Consider the following 23212-nt stretch of genomic DNA (forward strand, 5'->3'; position numbering starts at 1 on the left):
ATAAAGACTCAACTTTCTGGTAAACATGCAAAGCATTACGACTGAAAAAAACAACAACAACAAAAAATGGCAAAGCTCGTCATGAAAGTAGAGCTAAAATTAAAATGGGAATTTTGAAAATGATTTTAATTTTTTGTCACTAATTTCAGAAAGTAAAACATGTAGCTTCATTACAGATAGAGAAAAAATACTTCAAGTCTTCTGTTCTTGTAACATTGAGGATTCTGGCTTACGGATAATGAAAATCCAAAATTCAAGGTCTCAGAAAATTAGGATATTTATAATGTTTCTAATTTAAATGCAAGCTGTACTTTCATCCGACTTTCAAATGCTCATTTCTGACATTGTCTCTGGTTCAGGAGTTTCTTGACATGAGGAATGCCTATGTGTCGGATTTGTCTGTGTTCAGCGGTTATTGATGCTCTGACTCCATCCTCAGTCCATTCTTTATGAGGCTCCCCCAAATTCTTGACTGGATTTGCTCAAAAATATTGTCAAAGCTGCAGTTTTTCCTGTTTCCTGCTACCGGTTTCCTTCCACTCAACTTTTAATGAAGTCAAGTTGTCATCGCAAATTTGCGCAAAACTTAGTCAATATTCAGCTAATGTCAAAAAATAAACTCAATTTCCCTACTGCAGTGTTTCCACTAAATAATAAATGCAATTAAAATCGTAAGTGCGATGAGTCATTATAAAACAGCTGTACCATGATACCCCAACTACTTTCTGTCGTCTTCTTTGTGGTTTTCGCCAGCGGCAACATCTGGTTGTTGACCATGTGACTCATTGTGTGATCCGAAAAAAGTGTTTCGATTTCAGTTTTGCGAAATGAACCAAATTCAATTACATTTTTTTTAAAAACCACCAGATTGAACTTTGTGTCAAAAAACGAGTTTATTTTTTAAATTGCTGTGTTTCCATTAAACAAATGTATTTTTGAAATGTCAAACTGCGCAAAATTATGTGTTCAGTGGAAACGCAGATGGTGTGTAATAAATCCATATTATGGATTTCACATTCACATGAAGTGAGTGAACTTTTTTTTTTTCCATATTCAGTTTTATTTATCAATTTTTAGCAAGATTTCTGCTCAGCGACAAAATCCAGGTTTTTTTTGTTGTTAAATTTCATTTTAATCTTTCAGTGGAAACCACTGCTGCTCATTTTCAGCTTTTTCTCTAAAAAGATAGCATGAAATCAGTTTGCTTTACCTCAAAAGCTGTTGCTTGAGCCAACATCAGCTGCTTGAAATCCTCCAGAACAGAGATGACAAGTTAGGGGGGTTACTGGGGGTTTGACAGAGGCGAGCTTAAAAGACATCTGTTGTTGATTTCTATCTCAAGTGGAGGTTAGCTGCCCCGGGCTTCGTTACAGGGACAATATCTGACTCACTGGAAGAGCTGCTGCATTGTGGGAACTGATGTTATCTCACGATTCTTCTGAAGTGGATTTTGCTGAACTGCACTTTCTGGATCTGACCAGAAGAAACCCTCCACCCCCCTGTCTTGGAGAAACTTCCAGATCAACTGATACTTGCAGGGTTTAACAGCGAATGCATAACGTGCGTGTTTCCAGATTAGAACGTCACGTCGTTCTCTCTTGTTTCTCCATTGCTGGTTTTTCCTCACTGGGACTTTCTGAAGGTGACTGCAGGTGTTTAAGCGCTGCCACCGCCGAACAAAAACACTGCATAAATAGACTGAGCTGTGGGCTTGCTCCAGGTGTTGTGTGAGTCACCGACCTCAGGTGTGGGACGTTGCTCTCAGGGGGGTCGGTGTGCATTAGTGGTATGAAGCAGATGGCAAGCCAAGATGAGACAGAACAAGGCAGGTAAATATGACGAGGAAGGAAGGGCAAAAATGTTCTGATCTCCTATTGTACGTATCATGCAGCATAAGCAGGGAGCAGTACTTCAAAATAAAAATAATGTATTACATGTTCCAGACTTCCAAAAATAAATATTTTTCAGAAATGCAACGTTTCCAAGAATACGATACATTGCCTTGCAATATCTTATTTATGAACTGAATTTTTGTAATACACTTTCTCTCTTGAAGACAAATGTTGGTATGTTTAATAAGATTTCAAGTGATTGACCCACACAAAGAAGTACTGAACATGACTCTGAAAACACAAGCTCTAAACTGAAACATGGTGGTGGTGGCATCATTCTGCGGCCACGCTTTTCTTCTGCAGGGAGATAAAAGTGGGCAAAAAGTAACAATTGAATGCTTTAACTCAAGGCAAAAGTTATAATTGTGCATTAAATGGTCCAGTCAAAGCCCAGATATAAGTCTAAACAAGAAGCTGTGGGAAGATCTCTAAATACATGTTCAAAGATGATCCTTTTTTTATTTTTGATTCACATGAAAACCCCTGCAAAGGACCCAAAACGCTGTTTTTTTTACACCTCCACACCTGCAGGTGGCGCTAAACAGGGAGAAGAGGACATAAAGCGAGGTTAGCATAAACAGTAAAAAATTATTGAAAATTAACTAATGACTAAGATATTACTTATTCTTATATTATGTCTATGTAGTCTTTTGTGAAATATTTTTTGCAGCTTATTATGCATGTAAGTATGATGAGTTTGGGGTTAAAGGTCAGGCTACAGGTTGTAGGACTGCCAAGAATGATTAATCTGTTTACAGACTAAAACATATTGTTTTGTGATTAGAACATTCTGGAGGGTATTACAGAACAAAATATGACCTTCTAGCGCATTCTATAACATTTTAAGACATAATATAATGTTCTATAACATTCTGTAACTTTCTATAATTTTATTGCATGTTCTTGAATGTTCCACTCGGTCCTGTGCTTTTCCAGAAGTTTCTAATACCAGCATGTTCTACAAAGTTCTAGAATATTCTGTGGTATTTAAACCTGAACAGCATAGAGGGCAGACAGGCAGGACTCTGGGGGGTTTCCCACTTTCTGAAATTTTCACTCCAGAACCACTTTCCGAGAAAAAGAAAAAAATGCTTAGGGTCCCCTAAAACTTTCCTGTTTTAGACAACAGGGTTCCTGTATTGATAGTATCATCCTGAGTTATTTGGAAGAATGGGCAAAATTTCACTCTCTAGACCCAGAAAGCTGGTAAAGACATGTTTCAAAAGACATAGTTAGGAGCTAAAAGTATGAATGCATGGCACACTTCTGTAAAAAAAAAAAAAAAAAAAAAATATTTTATGTGTTTTGTGTTGGTTTATCACAAATCCCAATAAATTACTCTGAAGTTTTAGGTCGTAATTTGACAAAATGTTCATACCTCTTGAAGTCTCCCATTCACAGTCACCTTGCAGGACGCTGTGCAAAGACTCTTCACCTTCTGTCCACTGCTGACCGGCAGTAAACCTCTTCTCTCACGCCCCACCCCCACACTTTCATTCAGGCAGTAGCTTAGCAATTTAACTAAATAGGCTTACTTGTGAGACTCATCTGCTTTTCCAGTCTCCTCTGCTTTCTCACAGTTTATGCAAGCACTTAAGTTGTGCTTTGATTCGGTGTCATTCTTTCCAGTCATGGCTGCTCGACTATAAAACCCCCTCCAAAACAAAGTGCGGATACTCTTAAAAGCTTTGAAAAAAATCCTCAGTAGGCCAGGTCAATAAAATAAAATAAAAATACACCTTTGAGATGTCTGCTATTGGAGGACTGTTTTTCTTTTCTTTTTAAAAGCAGCGATAAAATGGAAGGAATTTGCTGCTCATCGAGCAGGAATGCCTGTTTCCCTGAGAAATCACGCTCTTATTGCTTTGCATTGATAACCCTGTGCTACTCTCCAGCCACCATCTGTAAAGCAGATCCATGTTGACTGTACGGCTGTTTTCAGAGAGGAAGCAGTTCTCAGTATTTAGATCGGACCGCTCTCTTCTTGGAAGACTAAATGATATCCACGTTTTTGTTTTTTTGTTTTTTTAATCCCTGCAGACGGGTTGAGGTTTGTTTTTCCTTCAATGTTTTTGATCTAATCTCGCTTTCCTTTCATGGTCAGATGTTGAAAAGTTTCTAAGTGACGGCACAGCTTACAAGCCAAATGAGTGAGTTCACTGTGACCGTCCAAATGTACTCATTAAAGTGGAGATGGTAATAGAAGGGAGGATCAACTTTTTCCCCATGGCAGTAGTGTTTTTTGGTTGTGTTACACAGCTTTGCATCTTTCTTCTAAAATCTCCAGGTGATGCATTACATTCACAACGCTATTGATTTTCACTGGAAACAGCTCTGGAAGTGGGCATTTGAGGCCCAAAGTCTCAAATAGAAGTACAGTCAGTACGTGTTTACGAGTATAAGTATGGCAGGCCATGTTAACATATAACGAAACCACACTCAGCGATTACATTTTTATTAGAAGGGTTCTTTTTGGTTAAATTCACATTTTTACTGGGCTGGATTATCAAAAATATATAAATTGACGAGAAAATTACAAAGGTTAAAATTCAGTGAAAATCTAAAATAATTAGGTGGTTGTCTGGTTATCTACTTCCGATAGCTGTATTTAAAATTTTTCTTTTATTAAAATAACTTTTTAGGTATTTAGAAGAGATTCATTTCTATAGTTTATACTGTTACTGATAGACCCATGTTTCAGCTCCCGATTAACAAAAGGATGTTCTTCCTATCAACACATATGGACGAAATGTCATGATGAATAAAAAATGACTGAAAATTAACTAATGACTAAGATATTACTTAAGACCCTCATCCTGTCTCTGAGTGGTTGTTTTTGACCGGGAGCGGTGCATTTCTTCAGGTAGCAATAGTAGCTCAGGGAGAAGGAATATTTTCACTAATTATCTGTCTAATAGCACATTGTAGTAATATGGTGGCAGTTCTAACAAATATGTAAAACAAAAAATAATGTACTTATTAAAGTTACACACCGCAGCTTTAACATCAGGTCTGAAAAGCTACACGTATTGTATGATAAACTGTCTTGCCCTACACATGTCCCTCAGTTTGACGGCGCCGGAGACGCCCCGCCCGCGCCGTGACGCTGAGCTGACAGAGGAAAGCTGCTCTTGTCGGAGGACAGGGGGAGAGCCAGCGATGGCTTCACTCAGACAGGAGCACCACTATGGGCTCTCCTGTGGAAAAACTACCAAAAACAGCTCCAACATTACTCTGTACCACGTCAAGCTGACGGACACGGCCATTAGAGCGCTGGAAGCGTATCAAAACCTCAAGGTACGCCATTATTGTTCTTAATTAATTTTTTTGTTTTTGCCTCTTTAAGAAGGGGCATGTGAGAGTGTGTGTTTTTTTTCTTTTCTCGCGCTTCAAAAAGTTTCCACTTTCTCATTTCTAATATTCCTCAGCTGCTGTGTATACATATTTTTATTTTAGCAGCATAAACGCTACAGAGTCTCTCCTGTCAGTCTACAGCTGCTGGTTTCTGCGCTTTCCCCCCTGAACCAGAGTCTCCCTGCCACACGGGGGAAGTGGGACAGAACCCTGTGATTATCTTAAAAAAACAAAAACAAAGCTCAGCTGTTTCTTTGAAACTCCTATTAAATGTCAGAAGATCTCACTGTAGAAACGCGGATGCTTATCTGATCTGAAAAGTAGGCTGCTTTGTCTCATAATTAGCTCCAACCTATGAGAAGCATTATTGATTGTGTAATATCAACTTCCATTTAATACTGATGACAGCATGACTGTGTTTACTGTACAAAATCTAGAGAATTTACTCTGCATTAAAGCTCAGATTAATGGCCCCTTCCTTTTCCTCTCTTTCCTGCAGGGAGTTTTGCAAAATGAGACATCAATCTGTTTTAAAGGAAACCACGGGGTAAGTTTTTTTTTTTTTTAGTTTTTTTATTTTATTTTATTTTCATTTCCATGTCTTAGTTTCACGTGCATGCTGCAGAAATACCTTTAAACCCTTTCTAATTGGGAGTGCTATACCCTTCTGCAGCTTAGCTCATTTGCTTAAATGGATGAAACTGCATTACAGGATGAGTGGCAGTGTTTAAAAAAAAGAGGCAGCCATCTCTTCTTACGTAAGAAAAATAAAACAAAATCCAATCATTTCTTCTTCCGACGGGATTCGTCACCTCGCCGTGCCCCGACCGGGCTGCCACCCTCTGAGCGGAGGCAGGGTGGCTTATGCTGGCCCTTGGCGGCAGATCGGAGCCATGCAGGTTACTGGGTCAGGCCGATGACTGTGCAGCGGGATTTGTTGGGTCAGCAAGCGGTGCTGGGAACAGGGAGAAGCAGGGGAACACAGAGAGGAGCGAAGGCGATGTTGGAGAAGTTGTTGATGAGTCAGAGAACATTGTTCCCCCCCCCCCCGCCCCTCCCCCTATATCTAGTTAAATTATTCACACTTTTTTAACATCTCATCGCAAACTCGAGCTTCAGCTTTTCTAACGCGACGGCGTTCAGCCCCCATCATCCGCCTCTTCTGTGCAGTTTTGTCTCTGGTTTGCACATACGGTAAATTGATTTCTTAATAAAACTACTTTTTCTTTGTCGTGACGAGTCGTGGGAATAGTTTGCCAAGTGAGATCGTAACATGTTCCAGTTCTAAAGTATTTCCACGCTTGTTTGTTTGTTTGAAGGCAAATAACTCGTTTTGTAAATTGTCTGCTGGTTTGTAGCTTGATTGGTTTTAGCGAGATCTGATTAATGAATTATCAGACATGTATGTAAATAATTACTGAAGCGTATTTTAACCAATTCGTGATCTGTTAAATCACACTTGATCACATCAACCTGTCCAGGGACAGCAATCATTACTTTTATCACATAAATACAAGAAGATATTATGATAAACTTTAAAGATCATCTTTCAATGTTGCTACTGAAGAAAAGCATCCTCACAGCATGATGCTGCCACCACATTTCATATTGAGGGTTGGTCTAATCAGGTTGTAATGCAGTGTTATGTTTCCAATCACATTTAGCTCTTCATATGTAAGACAAAGATTTATTTTTTTTTCATTTGAGGAGAACAACTTTACCGACATATTTGCGATATCTCCTGTAAGGCCTGCAGTAAACTGCAAGCAGGACCTCCTTTAACTATATACTACTTATTTAATCTGTTGTACAAAATATTAATAAAACACATGATGTCTGAAGACAAAATGTGGGGGAAAAAAAGCAATGTTTCCAAAGCACTCTGCGTCAGATTTGAGACATAATATCTCACCAGCCTGTCTTTGTCTCTTGGGATGTCGGCGCTGGATCTGCAGTAAACAGCCTGAACTGTGTGTGTTTTGACTTGAGCTGGGAGCAGCTGTGTCCTTGGGGAATAGTTACTTTTCAGTCAATGCTAATTGCCCGGGCTGCTTCGAGAGAGTTGCAGCCCCCCTGCCTGTCACGACAAAATGTTTTAAAACTTGAGTGGTGGCGAGTTTCAGAGGGGGCTCGGTGTGCAATCATCAGACCGGTTGAACCTGATGGGAAAGTCTTGCTTACTTCTGGAAAGTTTCAAGTTAAAAACTAAATAGTTCCTGTTTTAAGTGAGGATACTAAACCTGCATTGCTGAAGGGGTTATGTAGGGTTTCCTGACAGTTCTGTGTACAGGTGAAAAGGAAGTCAGCTTCTTCTTCTTTGTTGTTTTCTTTGGTCTTGAGGGAGTTGTGTCTCTGGAAGAGTTACAGAGCGTTGATATCAACATGTGTAGCGTTAAGGTCAGAATCATAAACTCCTCTTAATGAAATCACACAAAACTCTAAATATTTCCATGGAAATTGGTCAGGATATTTTATGGATACGTTGAATTGCAGCAAGTTCGATAATTTCCAGTTGCGTGATTGTTTGTTTTTTCTTGTGTCGTCCTCTTTTTCTACCAAAACCTGGATGACTTGTGCATTGACCTCAACTATTGGAAGGGCAGTTTTATTTGCAGAGACATCAGTATTCGATGTTTTTGTAAAGCTATTTGGGATATTTAAAATGTCTCCCAGTTCCAGTGTTAATATTGGTTAGAAATAAAAGCTTATTGATCTTCAAGAGATTCTACTCGCATTATTATTCCATTACCATTATATTACTTGAAAATGGTCTCAAAACAACAATATTGCAATAATCTCTGGGACAATTTATTGTCCAGCTAAGTTTGTTACTGTGATCTGGCCTAATCCAGGACAAATCTGACCATTCAAAGAGCTTTAAATCCACACCACAGGAGTGATTAATCAACATCAAACCTCACAATGGTTATCAGAACCAGTGAGCATTTGAACCCTTTTTGCTAAGAACCAAATTCAACACATACACACAAAGAAAATAAATTAGTTTAGGCCTCAGACAGAGGATAGTAGGTGCTTATTGTGGTGCTACACTGCCATTTAAAAACATCTCATGGTGACTACAGCAGCTGTACTGTAAAATATTGCAAAGCACCAGGAGACGGGTTCTGTTGGAAACAAATTTGAGTGTGGCCTTATAAACTTTGGAGAGAAAAATGATCTGAGATGTCAACAAAGATCCACAGGTCTCTGTAGAGGTGATCATTGCTGAGCTTCTTCATCGTGGACTTAGGGTGGTAAAGGTCAAAGTTTACACCTGAACGATTTGCCATGGGAGAGTGGGCTGGTATATACTTCAAGAGAAATGTGCCAGCCTACTGAAGAACTACAAAGAGAGGCAGTCGTAAATGTTTTCTGTGATTTCATCAAGACGACTAATAATTCCTGCTTTAATTGTTTTTTATTGGGATTTTAAGTGACAGATCAACAAAATGTTCCTCCTAACTGATATGTGGTTTTCAGACGTTTCTGCAAAACAGAGTCTGAACATATTAGTTAGTATTCTCAATGTTTCTGAGGTTATAGAAAGATCTCAAAACATCCAGAGGGTTGAGTGGGACCTTTTCTGTTTTTTTTTGTTTTGTTTTTTTAAAGGATTGGAGCAAATTTCACACCCCTCCCAGTATGTAGCAGAGAGGCCTAAGGTTAATATCCAAATGAATGTTTAGAGGTAATTACAGGAGCTGTAGTGCTCTTGATTACAGACTGAGGCATCATGACTTGTGTTTGCATTAGCTTTCACTGTCTGCTCGGCTCAGACATCGACGAGTGTTTGTGTCTGGAGCAGAGGCACTTCATCGGTACCGTGAGGAGGAACGCTTCTGCGAACTCTGCTCTTGTTTTCACCTTACTCCCTGGTTTGACTCTCACCTTCTGTGTGTATAATTACATACCTTAAAGCTGTCTTCTCTGCATGTGTGCAGATTGCTATGGTGAATAACGTAAAAACACCATGGTTTTACCACATGGCTGTATTTAGGAGGCGCAAGTCAAACAAGCTGATGTCCTCTGGGTAATTAGTAGGGCTGTCTGCTCCGGCTGCATGATGAACAACTGCTGTTTTAAAACAGTTACCTTACTAAGACTGATGAATATATCTTGTTGCATATGAGGTTCCTTGTTTTCTCTGTAAAAATCAATTTAAAAAGGAACTGACCAAAACTTTTTAAAGCCTCATGATGAAAAAGGGGGGAAATATTTAAAATCTCTTAATTTTACATGTAACAAGTAAATCTCTGACCAACATCTTGAGACCAAGTTCAGTCGTCATCAGGATCGTCTGCTGTGATATAAACTCTTCTTCTGCACCACATTAATGGAGATTGAACAAACTATTCCCCTCCAGTCAGGTGGAAGGTAGGTTGCCACTTGTCATCAAAAGGGAAGTGACATCACATTTTATTATCAATGGCAAATAATTCAAAAACCAAAAGTGGCAAAATTCTGAAAAATAATAAATAAAATCAATAAATAAATGATAAATAAAAAAATCTTTCTGGAAATTGACTACAAATACTGGAATATCACATTGGGCGTTTATCGCAACATTTCTAATTTACTGTGATATATTTCTTTTCATAAACTTTTGATTTATCTGTCACAGTGGTTTAATGATGATGTTTAAAAATCTCCATATTTTCTGGATTGTTATTTTGTAGTTTGTTTTTTTCACAGCTTGTTCAATAGAGACAAATAAATATGCTTAAATGCATTACCCAGGTGCATTTTGGTGACATAGCACTTTATGTGACTGGTGTCCTGAAGAAGCATTTTAAACACTGGAATGTTTTCCAAGATCAGTATTGATTGCTGTCTCATCCAGTCACAGCCATAAAAGACAGAAGTGATAAATGGTTCTTATCGTCACTTTTATTGTTGTCACAATACTACCACAAAATATCGTAATAAAATGTCAATCGGTGTATTTAGCAACATTTCAAGCAACAAAATCAGAATCGGCAAGTCTGGCTTTTTAAAGATTGGTGGCTTTTTAAAGAAGCTGCAATCGGTGCGCCTCTACCGCTTCATTTGGCATCTTTAAACCTCGGAAGCAGGAGGGCGAAAACTTTTTATGCGCCCCCAAAGCGTGTTTCGTCACTCGTTTCTTAAATGTATTTATTGGCGATGACCTGTGTGTGGACAGTTGGCTTTTGCGTCTTTTTGTTTGTCCTGGGCGATGTGACAACATGAATTCTTCGTGTCCCACCTCCTTCGTCCTGTCCGCCCCCTTCGTGCCCCAGATAAAAGCGGCTCCTCCTTGTGTTTCTGTGGAGTTGAAATGGACGTTTTCTGCGCTTGGTCTGCTGTTGGCGTACACAAGTTTTAAAGGAAGGGTTTGTTTCTGCCTGTGTGCCTTCACTCTGGCTGTGCTGCGACCCTGACAGTGCCCTCTGATTGTGTGCTGTCGCCTCTGATTTGAATAACAATGAGCAGGGGAATGCAGGCTATGCGGTGTCACCCTGCCTGGATCTCCCAAAATGAATCCAGTTTTTCATCCAAACGCGCTGCTGTCAGCCCTGATGCGTGGTGGCCTCGCCTCGGGGTTTGTTTGTGCCCAGAGCGATAGAAGAGTCCCTACTGCGAGTCCAATCATCTGGAAGCTAACGCTAAGCATGCTCCAAACGCACTCTAAAGGTTTTAGATCAGTATTTTTATGAATGTTTGACATCTTCACAGTTGCTTGCGAGTTACATTCCTTGAATATTTTCACATTTCTAGTGACCCAAAACTTCTTTTTTTTCTCCTTTTTTTTCTTTTCTTTTTTAAGGATTCTTTGTTGAAGACCAGCACAGAGTAGTGCATATTTCTGTAGTGGAAGCAAAATGATCCAGGGTTTCAAAAAAATCTAAAAAGTGTAGCATACCTTATCTACAACAAGCTGTTGCTGACATCAGTTTTCAAGTCTTGGGCTCAGATTCATAATTAGATAAAGGTCCAGACTTTGCCTCGGACATTTGTACACGTATAGTAAATGTGCTTGGATCTAAACCACTGCACTGTAAGTTTATTATCATGGTCCTGCTGGATGATGAAGCTCTGCTCTGGTTTAAAGTCTGTTTATTTAACTTTATCCATTTTCACAATCAAATCTGACCAGCTTTCCCACAGCATGATGCTGCCACTCTTAAGTGTTGCTGTGCCGGCAGTGTGTTTGCATTTAGTTTTCCAACATAATTGGCATTTGGCATGCTAGCCTGAAATTTCAGTTTTGGTATCATCTCTCCAGAACATCTTGTGACAAACATCAAACGTTTATCTGAGCAAAATTGGGCTTTACTAGATTTTTATTTGTGGGCATCAGAGATAAGGAGGCTTTCTGCAGGTTTCACTAATTCAGATTTAAGACTTTTAAAGACCTCAAGACCATTATGAATAAAATTTAAGACTTGTGTCACAACATAAACGTACAGATGAAAATTTCATATTTTATATAGAATTTGTCCAATGATCTGGACTTTTACTGCACACAATGCATTGTGTGGGTTGGTAACAGAAATTACCCAGTGGCAAAAAATAAACATCATACAGCCAGCTGGAGCTAAATTTATACTTATCCATGATATTGATAGATGCAAAAAAAAGGCTAGCCATGGTATATACTAGCTTCCAGTTAGCAATAGCATGTAGTCACAGAACAGAATGAAGATGTCTGCATTTGACTAAAGCAACAGATATTTGTCTAAATAACGCATATTTAAAGCCAAATTACATTTATTATAATTAATTAAAGACAGATTAAGGTCTTAATTTTAGATACTAAAATTAAGACGCGCACACACACACACACACACACACACACACACGCACGCTGTTTGCATGGACATCTTGATATGTGGACAAAAATGTCCTTCAACTTCAAAGCTATCCACTATTTATTTGCCTATTACATAAATCAATGTAATACTTTAAAGTTGATGATTTTTAATGTGACAAAAGTGGAAAAAACTAAATACTTTAGAAGTACACTGTAAAATATTTAGCTATCTATAGTCCTGAATTGCTACTTCTGTACAAAAATCACATGTGTTATTTTTACACTGAAATACTGCTTTCTCTGTATTTCAGTAATCTCTTTATCATGATTTATGTGCTGCGTATTTCGCCCAGTGAAACCACTCCCAAAGATTTACATAATTAGCACCGGCCAACAAGTGCCAAGTTGTTTTGGGATTATGACAGGGGGGTGGGGAGGAGGTTCTGGTGCCGCTTCTCAAACACCAGGAATGAAAATCTCTTTGCACTGACTGGATTACCTGTTGGCTTTTTTGAGACAAACCTGAGACGAACTTCCCCTTGGCACGCTTGAAATATGTCCTCCTGTGTCTGATTAAGCTGCATGAGCATATCTGGGCTTGCTGAGGAATGAGTCCTGTATAATTGCCTCGTGTAAAAAGCTCACTGTATAACTTAATGAGACCCCAAACCTCTCTGTATTCCGACACGTGTGGCGTCCCACTCAAACGTCGTCGGGCGCTCGTTTTTTTTAGAGTTTGTTGAAGTTGACAGATCGACCCCGCGGCAGCTGCCCCAGACGTATGGGTTCCTTGTAGTGGGGGGAGTGACACCCTCAGGGGGATTCTTGTGGCACCCCCTCCCCAACACCAACCCTTACTTACTTACCTGCCTGTCTGCCCCTTTCTCTGCCAGTTGTGCAGCTACCGACTGCAGCTCTGCGAAATTGCAAATGAAAAAGGAATGGAAGGTGATTACAGGCTGGGACTTGATTACATGCACTGTCTCCCACTCATGGCAGCCACATTAATCACCCCGATGTCGCCATGCGAAACTCGGCGAGGGAGAGAAGACTCTCTCCGTAGCTCTGAGCTTCAAGGGGCCAACCGAGAGGCTCGTAAAACACGTGGCTCGCCTTTAAACGTGAGCCCATTTCTCTCCGCTGCGCTGATCTCCGTCTCTCCTCCCTGCATCTAGAAACACAGACGCACATTGTGTTTGGCGTCTCTGTCCTCCATTGTAGCCATGTTGGTGGTGCTGGTGGTAGGGTGGGGTGGAGGGCACTTGTCTTTAGTGGCATGTGTCAACTTGTGGTCCTGGGAACAATTTGCCTCTTTTGTTTGCAGTGAGATGATGAGAAGTGGCGTTTACTGAAGTGTGGCGAGGATGTGTGTGTGGGGGTGTGTGTTTCTGAGGCGGGGGTGAGGATGTTTGCTCATCGTCCGACTCGGCCTCTCCGCCTCCCTTGTCTTTCTTACAAGTGGCAGTAAGGCTGATTATGTCCTGCTGAGGGAAGCTGGAGCTGAGCCCTGCTTTGGCTCGCGCTGGATTAACACACTCTCACTCGCAAATTTTGCGTTAGCTCTGGCCGGCCTGGAGTGACCCGTCTCCCCAGGATGCCCCCTCCATTGATGGCAGACAGAGGATGGTGGCGGCAGGTTTTGCACGTCTTCCCTGACCTCCCCCGTCCGCCGCGAAGGGGGCGGGGGGAGCGGTTCCCGCAGCTTCCCACTCCAGAACCGGGGAGGCGGGGACAAAAGATGGGCTGTTTTCAGAGGGCCATTACTCAGGGCTGCAGAGGATGTGGAAACAATGGCCTGCAGGAGATCTACACCCAGAGCCTCGCATTCAACCAAAAAGCTCACAGGAAACATGATCCCCCATGCACCGGCGGCAGTTTCTCACAGGTTTATGCTTTGATGAAGCCCTTCCACCTTCTGCATCTTCTGCATATGGAGACGTTTTTGATGGTTAAGAGAGAACTGCAGGTCATCTGAGATTGTGTCGCCATCAGGCTGTCAGAAAATTCTCACAGTATGAGAATCTTAGAAAGATCCCAACAAAAACATGTAAAATGGCTGACTTACTTTTCTTTTAAACAAAGTTTGAACTAAACTTTTGATCTTGACGAAACATGAATGGAAACCACATGAATTATAAAATATGTTATTGGATGCATGGATTTTTATTTTAGGTTTTTGTGGTGAAGGTTTTCAGCATAACATGAATGTAGGTGTGCAGATGCACAAATATGTTTTGTATTTCTAACAATAATACTGTTGTGTACCAATAATAGTAACAATAATAACAATAATCATAAATAATAATAATCATGATAGTTGTAATAACGATGCCTCAGCATTTAGTCTTTTCCAGCATTTAGTCTGTTCCAGCATTTAGTCTGCTCCTGCATTTCTACCCATCTGCACTGGCATCCCGCAGACAGGCCCATTGGTAAATTTGTTGTTGATAATTGTTCTCTTGTTTTGGTAATTTCACTTGATCAAGACTTTTCTAACATTCCAGACTACAAAATAAGTAATAAAAATGTGTATGATTTGTGCTAGTATTGTATCGGGTCAGTATCATATTGGCCAGTATTCAGGGCTATAAAATCGATATCGTATCGCAAGTGAAAAAGTTTTACCAGGACACCCCTAATAAATCCACCGTACTTCCGGTATTCCACGCTCTACTGCGTTTTATCTTGTATCTATTTATTATATGATATCAGTAGTAAAGGTTGAAGATCGAAGGGAGGCTTTTTTGTTTTGAAACTCTTTCTGAAACCTCGACATGCCTTGACGCCGAACCCCGGCTGTGATGTCAGCTAATTTGCATCCAGAGCTGGTAACTGTTATCCGATCACAAACCGTCACTCAGGACGTTGTCCTCTTAACTTGACGGCACGCACATGGAAGCAAATGACCTGGAAACAGATTGCCTGATGTTTAATCTGCATCTCATTCACTTACAACTGGTTCCACTTTGCAATAATGTTGCACTTTGGCAAAGTCTTAAAGCCGATTTGTCCTGCAGCCAGGAAACCTCCAGATGTTGCATCAAAAATTTAAGATGTGAATTTACAGCCTAGAATTAAATTAACCAAACCAACAAATCAGATTACAACATGATTAAAGGTTAGACAATTCTTTGATTCTTTTTTTTTTGTTTTTTTTGCAGTTTTTATGGAAAACGGCAGTTTGGTTTTTATAAGGTTTCTGTTTCTCAGACATGTGTCTTTAAGGTTCTTCATGTCAGGCTTGAGACTTTTGGTCCACCTGAGTTATTAGGTTAAACACATCACACTGTATCAGTTTAAAAGTGTGAAAACCACATTAATGAATGAATAGCAGAGCAGATGCACATTACATTATGGACAAAACTTTCTACTTTCAAAAAGAAAAAGGCTCACTAGCAGAAGTTTGGTTTAGCATTTAAAACATGTTGGAACGCTTGTCAGATTCTCCCTTCTCTTGATTTGGAAACGTTCCTTTTGGCTTCCCGGTCCTTCATTAAGTTCCTTAAATAGACCCCAGCTATGGATTTCACCATTTCATTTTCTCAGTGCGCTGCTCATTTAAAGATTAGAAGTAACCCGCAGATTCTCTGAATATTTTTAACTTGAAAGGAATTCCATAAATGTTTCATCGTTCATGGTGAGTTAAGTGCAGAAACCGCCAGGTTCTTCTTTTTCAGACCTCCTCTTTGGGTTATAGGGATTGCTGTGTGTGTGTGTGTGTCCTCTTGGGGAGCATGCTCCACTCTGGTGTGGGCCCTGGTTGCTGGGAATTGAGAGTGCTTGTTGTAGTTCCCACAGCAGGAGTGAAGAAATATGGCAGCGGAGGCCGTATGAGCAGTCGCCAGAAGATAAATGCCAGCCAGTGCTTCTTTGTGTGGTTCACGGCAGGACGCTCGGAGCTGCAGGGATCCTGGGACGCCACACACAACAATGCAGTGAACGCAGAACATGAATTATTGAATGTTGCTGCAGGAGCATTCAGGTTATTTACCTAGCAGCAGGTTTTAATTCTGCTGCTAACCAGCAGAATTAAGTGAACTCGACCAACCTGCTTGGAAAGCTGAATTTTTGAGTCATTGTCCCTTTCGAATGGAATTACATTGTGTTATCTTTTGTCACATTATGACTTCAACTTATTTTGGTGTGGCATACCAGTACAAAGCAGTTCAAAACTGCAAAATTGTGAAAATAGTTTTTAAAATAAATGATAAAGCATGATGTTGCTCAGAGCATAAAGCATAGACTGAATAGATCTGTCCTTAAGGGTCAGGCATGTTGCTACCCGATCTAGATTTATTTTTTTCAATATCAGGATCAATACACATATTAATATGCATCTATATTTCTGACATTTACACACATGAAACCCGAGCAAAGTAGGTTCTTGAAAAGGGGCTGCATGGTGCCACGTAAACATTGCTAGTGTAAAACCTTTTTGAAAGTCAGCGTCTTATACAGGCTTTCGTATACAAATGGCTTTTGGTTTTTGCCGTTTTCCGAGCTGCACGCCGTACAATGACCACGGCCAAACGTGATGAGCTCTCCCTACATCTGAAGTCTGACCGGTCCGCTCTAACATGAGACACACCTGACACTACGAAGTTTTAAACTGCGTGGGAATCAGTCTGTCTTCTGCAGATAAACGATACCGAACTGAGCTGTTAACCTTTTAGACTTTAAATGCACACATCACTCGGAGGCTGTCCAGAGGCGAAGCCACTACAGAATCACACGGACACGTTTTTTTTGTGTGGTTTTTTGGGGTTTTTTTAAGAAACAGATCAACCTGAACTGCCTGTGTAGCGCTCGAGCTCAGTTTGGATGGATTCCTGTGGTGACAGCCTACTTGTAAAGACATGTGCAGCGAGCTGATAAGAAAATAGGAGGCAACGTCCCTGTTGCTTTGCTGCAAACTAGTGACAAAATGTCAAAGGTGATCCTTATAGGCAAATTCTGCATGTGTGGAGCTAAAACATTGTTTTTTTGTTTTTTTTTCCCCCTTTATTGCTTTGCATTATTATTCGAGTCATCCTTTTCAAGTGGGCATTGTTTGTTGGCACAACTCCAGATCTTATGCACTGCATTTACTTTCAGAGGAATGGATATTTGCATGCTTTAAAACAAAGCGCAGAGGCAGCAGGCTCTGTTTCCAAATGTCCAGCATCAACAAGTTCACACAGAGAATCATTTTTATTTTCAAATGTTGGCATTTATGACATGATAAGAAAACAATAAGAGAAAAAAAGAATCAGCCGCAAAACCTGTTGCGTGTTCAGATTTGACTTTATTATGAATTTTGTCTTGTCTGCAGCAGGGTGAAAATTGTACATACTGTATACATTTCCTCTATTTGATTAAACTTGCAGCAGAGAAACTACTCTGCCATCGACAAGGATCTGACTACCCTGCTGGAAAATGTATTGTGTGTCCAACATTTAATTGTATTTGTCACTATTAGAGGTGAGGTTGAGTAATTTTCTGTTTTCTGTGTTTTTACCTGCTTTCCACAATACGCCAATACCAACGGCAACTGAACAGATCCTCAGCATGACGCTTCCACCACAGTGCTTGACATGTGGTACAGGGTTTTTAGTCCAATCTTGGTCTCATGTTTCTAGAAGTTTTCTTTAATGTAAAGCTGAAGATTTTAGTCGAACTACAAAGTGTTGACTGTAGAAACGAGCTTATTTTTAAGTCTGAGCCTGTTGGTGTAAAACCGGCTTCCTTCTGGATCGATTCTGCCTCCGTTGCTCTTAGACATTTTAACCTATTATCTTTCATGTGTGGAGGTGATGGCTTGTGTCACAGGGTTGAAGCTTGGACACATTTTGGTGTTCCCAAGAACTCACCAAAATGGAGAAAGCAGAGTAACAGTAGTAAAAAAAAAAGCATTTTCCGTAAATAATTGAAGATATGCATAAGAATAATTTTAAATAAAAAAAATGAATGAAAAACTAAGAGGGGCAATAAAATGCCCTAAATGGTAAATATGTGTTCCAGAAAGCCCCCCCAAAAATTTTATTTTGCAATTCTCTGATATGATATTCTGTTATGTGGCACATAACCAACTTAATATCTTCCATAGTCATATTGTTGTGTCCAGAGAAACATTTGATGGCAAAAAGAGTAAAAACATTAAAGACTCTTGGGTCTGATGTTAATTAGTTTACAGGAATTCCTGTTAATTATAGCCCATGCTATACTTTGTCTCCTGGATGTTATGAGATTCTTTCGCGTAGCTTTTCTGAAAAATTCCTTTTATTTTATTTTATTTTTATTTATTTTTGCAAATGCCTAATCCTGCTGAGTCAGGCGTCCTTTCAGCTCTCGTCATAAACGTTTGTCTGGTCAGTTGCTGCAGGTTTGCAGGCTGCGTGGTGCACGTTCTGGTCTGCAGCGTTTGCTCCGGCCTCCACCGAGTTTTGCAGGAAACCTGAAGGATGCTTCAGCAGAGCATGCTGGATGGACCATTTATTTGAAATATTTGTGTAAATATTGATAATACGTTTTGCTCGAGGTTTTTGTACTATAAAAAAAAATCTCAAGCCATCCAATTCCTGTTGTAGACAGAAAACACAGCTTTTCTCCCCAGATGCTTCGGTTTTCATGTTAGTCTTTCTGCTGACGCTGTGATGTTCTAGTGCCTCTCCAGGGTGTGCCGAAATCTCAACTGCAGTACCTTTGACGCCTGGGAAAGATCCCTAATATTTGAACTTTGAATCAACATCTTATGAATACTGTTTGCCCAACTGAGACAGAGTAAGCCTCTGTATCCCTTTGACCTGTTCAGCGCTTCACTGCTTTTTGATTTATTAAGCACAATGAACAGAGAAGACCAGAATAAGCCTCTGTTTTTTTTGTTGGGTTTTTTTTACATTACCTTTTCTCTTCTTGGACTATACCAAGAGAGTATTTTTGCCTCAGGCTGTCCAAAAGCGAAAATAGGAAGAGATTTATGTTGATTGCAAAAAACCTTGACTTGTTCAGCCCTGTGTTTCTTGGCTACGTTGCATTTGGCTGCAGAGTCTGTGGAGATAATTGCTTTTTCTTGTGCAATATGTCAACAGTTTTGAAAGGCAATAAAAGACGCATTAATTCTTGATCGAGTTGACGAGTTCAAGGTATTGGCTGGTTCCGATGCGTACACTTTTAGAGCAATCTTTAACTTTTTTCTCCCCCACTTCACTGTTTTCATCACAGTACTTCAAGATCCCAACTCCAACACCAGAGTCACCTTCTGCTCTGCGCATCTTCTCCTTCTACCTGTCCAGTGACAGCAAAGACCAGCCTCAAGCCAGCTTCGACTGCATCCATCAGTACATCTCCAGGTACAGAGGGAATTGGCTCCGGGTTGTTTTCACCAGAAACCAGCTTAATGTTGGTTTCTGGTTTAATTTAAGAAGTTACAGGATCCTGATTCAGATTTTGAGGTTGGTTTGTTTTTCCACAAACAAAAAAAAATATTTTAGTAGATGTTGTAATTTTGCATCCAACAGAAAATGGAGGAAATCCATGCATCAAAATATTTTCCCCTCGCATAATCCAACTTTTAATAAACTCCTGAAAAGTTGGGAGTTTTTTAAAAGTTGGTTCATGTGTTTATGCACCAAATCTAGTGTGTGTTCATAATTTTAATTCCTTTAATGAGCAGAAAGAAAATGGGACTTTTCTGTACATTACCAGCCAAATCACAGATCAGAGCTAAACACATCAAAGATGGCCGCTTCTGATATCCGGCTATTTGATTGATGCAGCTCTGATTTTCATTTTTATAAAATGCAAACCAGCATAATCTACTCCCCACCTGCCCCATCACAAGGGATGCCAAATTCTCTATATTTGTTCTGGACAGATCCTTTCATTACTCAAACCTGAGACTTTTTCGTTTTTTGTGGAGACTAGGCAGCTTGAATGGTAACCTCATGTGAAACTACAGGGAAAAAAACTGAAACAAAAAACTATAACCTGCTCTTTTTGTTTTAGCCACAACTTTATCCTACTGCTTCAAAGAACCAATATTTTAATTGTCCGTTTTATTGTCATTTTTCCCGTTCTGCTCATTTTAAAGTAGCTCTGAGAGTCATGTTAATGAAAGCGATGCTTTCCTCCAAAAAAGGTTTTGGTGGAAAAATTTAAAAATCACATTCACGTGTTTTCAGTGAGAAGCCGGGATATTCTCTGGCAAAAAATCGTACATTTGCAAGAAAAAAAAAATTACAGTTTTCCATAACAAACATACATTCCTGATGTTAAAACCTGGATGTTCTCCGATATTGCAAAGTCAGATTTTGTAAGAAAAAAACTCTTAAATTTATCAGTTAAAACTCACCTGGGAGATTCAACTGTTGTCACAGACAGAGAACTAGACTGCATCTCAAAATATCTGGATGCATTTCCCCTAAATTTACCACCTGCTTGTTGAAGGACTTTTTTTTGTCACAAATGTCTGACTTTATAATCTCGGTGAACTTCTAAATTTTTTTCCTGCAAATGTCTGACTTTATGATGTCAGAAAGCATCTTTGTTTAATGTCGTAAACCTATGCCTTTAGCCACAAACGTTTTTTATTTTGTCCTTGAAAATGTAAATTGTTTTGAGATCAGAGAATAACAAAGTGTCTTTCTTTTCAAAATGTGAAATCAACCTGCAGCATATTGGCAAAAATATACTCCTCCATATCCAATGCTTTTTTTTCCCCTTTCCTTTTAATTGCAATGACCGCTGGTCGTACTCCGGTACTTTCTCTGATTTATCAGTTGAAAGGATTTTGTCCTTTGGGAGTCAGTATGACAGGAGGCATGGTGGTTTTGAAACTGTGACTTTGTGAAACCTTGTTACATGGTCCATGCCTTGTGGGAACAGTTCCAACTACAGCACTTCAGTATCTTGGAGTTGAGTTAGTTAAAGTCAACATAAACACACAACACAGGACACAGACAATCATGCATGGACTCATTCTCAGCTAAGAGCGACTTGGAATTGCTAGTTAAGCTAACTTGCATGTTTTTTCAGATGGAGGAAGCCAGAGTACCCAGAGAGAATCAGGGCTTCCATTGAGAGAACATCATGGCTCTTTTTAAGATGAAAATAAACTTTGACAATTCCACAAATCTTCCATTCTGTGCTCATATGAACAGGTTTGCTAAACAAACTCTTTACCTCTAAGTCGATCTCTGTTGTGCAAGTCAGAGCCAAAGTAATCCCTGTGGTTTTCCGTCGGCTCTGCACTGCCATGAACCAGACTAAACCCAGCCTCTGACATAACGTACAGCCATACTGTCTGGGAAAAACTCTCGTAACAGGCTACACGAACACGAGGAGAAATCCTGCTTTTTTTTTTTTTTCTTCTCTCCACTCCACAGCGACGGCCGCGAGCAGCTGGAGGGCCAAGGCAGCATCCAGGACAAGATCACCGTGTGTGCCACCGACGACTCCTACCAGATGACCCGCGAGAGGATGTCTCAGATGGAGAAGGACAGCTGGAGCCGCTCGGCTATCGAGATCAAACCCGGAGCCACGCAGCCCAGTAAGATTAGACCGAAGAGTCGCATGTGTCGGGAAAATGTTGTACATGAAAGTATCTCTCTGTGGAGTGGGCAGAAACCTCAAACACATTGGTTTTGTGTACAATGGTCCATTATAAAATCAAAAATAGCAAACTAAGTAGCGCCAATAAAAATACAAAAAATCTGTTGGAATATTTCTGTAAATTGAACTGCTTAGATCATTGCTCGAAGCTGAAAAACAGGCGTTTTTCCTCTTGCGATGAGTAATAAAACCAGATGTGCAGGCTCTCCCGTTGCTTATAAAAGTCGTGTTTGCAATAATTTTGTTGGATTCGGCTTTTCAGCCTCAGTGTCTGACAATCCAGTGGTTCAGAACCAGTTGTCTTCATTGAGAGCAGGATCTTATGTTACTTTTTGTGACTCAAACATATATAATTTTTTAAAAAATCAAACAAATACTCTGTCTCTGCTGTCTGTTTGCTGATTTTCAATACATTTTTGCTGCAAATTCTTTGTTAAACAGTTAAAAAGGTAATAGTGCAGTATCATGATTGCCTGAAAGGGACTTATGAACGTTAAGGGTGACCTACTACGCTTCTTTGAACAGGTTAAGATAAGCCTATGGGCTATGGAAAACATTAACTACATTTTCTTTGCACAGAAAATAATTTAATGGATAATGAGATTTTACTCTGCTCAGTTGCCTTTGTTGAGCTCCTTTCAGAACGAGCTGTTTTAGGGCCTCTGTCACTTTAAATCCAAATCAGCTGCTGCTGGCAACTCCATTTTACGCTCGAACGTAAAAATGACTGCATCTGTACAACCGTACTTCTTTGAAAAGCAGAAGTAGAGCCTCCTTCACAACCAACAAGGTTTCTGGATGGTAATTCAACAAGAAAACACTTAACTTTTCCAGCAGCCATTGTACAGTGCATACAGCAGTAAAACAAGCTGGCCGAATGTGCTGGAGCTCGACTTGGGTTGCTAGGTGACGGTGCGGTGTGATTCAACAATCGAGAAGTTTTAGAAACTGCTCATTTTCCACACACTGAAAACATGAACTGATTGCCAAAAAACTGCTGGGTGTTTTTTATTTTTAGTTTTTTTAAGAGCTTGTAATATTTTTAGAACTAGTTGAGAACCAAACGGAACTATAAAACATCCAAAATGTGAACTTTCCATCATCGGTTCTCTCTAAATTAGCGGTTCTCGACATGGGCGGTACAGCCCCCTAGGGGGCGTTCAGAGGACAGTAGGGGGCGCTGGCGGACATTTTTACAAAAGGGGGGCGCTGGGATGCCTTTGGCGGGCGTTTGGTCGAAGGTAAACTTTACACCTTAAATGCACAACAATGCCAGTTTAGACTTTGAGCAACTTGGTAAAACTGTATTGTGTAACATTAAATCATGCTTGGCTGCAACTGTATCAATGGCAGCTCTTCTTCTATTCAGTGTTTGTTAGCTTCTTGGTGCAGCTCTGTTCTCCTGCTACTGGTAGCTAAAATCATGATACTCTCACTGTGTATCCCTCTGAAAAATTTACCCATTTAAATAAAGAAAGAAATCCCTCCATGATAGTGAGCAATAGAGAGCGGTCATTTTATAGCGTTAACACCGGTGCTGTAAGTGGTCCGGTATAAAACGGGGTGATAGAACAACGGTACCGCAGCACTTTTAAATTTCAATAAT

General features: G+C 40.0%; 1 protein-coding gene across 1 annotated transcript in view; it reads left to right on the forward strand.

The window, feature by feature from the left end:
- Positions 1-5001: 5001 nt before the first annotated feature.
- LOC103462177 (RNA polymerase II elongation factor ELL2-like) overlaps positions 5002-23212 on the forward strand; it is a 31528-nt gene continuing 13317 nt past the window's right edge. The window contains exons 1-4 of the mRNA XM_008404799.2: positions 5002-5189; positions 5746-5793; positions 19219-19346; positions 21381-21544. Of these exons, the coding sequence (XP_008403021.1) occupies positions 5052-5189; positions 5746-5793; positions 19219-19346; positions 21381-21544 (478 nt within the window). The 5' untranslated portion in view covers positions 5002-5051. The remainder of the gene's footprint in view (positions 5190-5745; positions 5794-19218; positions 19347-21380; positions 21545-23212) is intronic.

Source organism: Poecilia reticulata, linkage group LG3 (genome assembly GCF_000633615.1).
Source record: "Poecilia reticulata strain Guanapo linkage group LG3, Guppy_female_1.0+MT, whole genome shotgun sequence".
Lineage (NCBI taxonomy): Eukaryota > Metazoa > Chordata > Actinopteri > Cyprinodontiformes > Poeciliidae > Poecilia > Poecilia reticulata.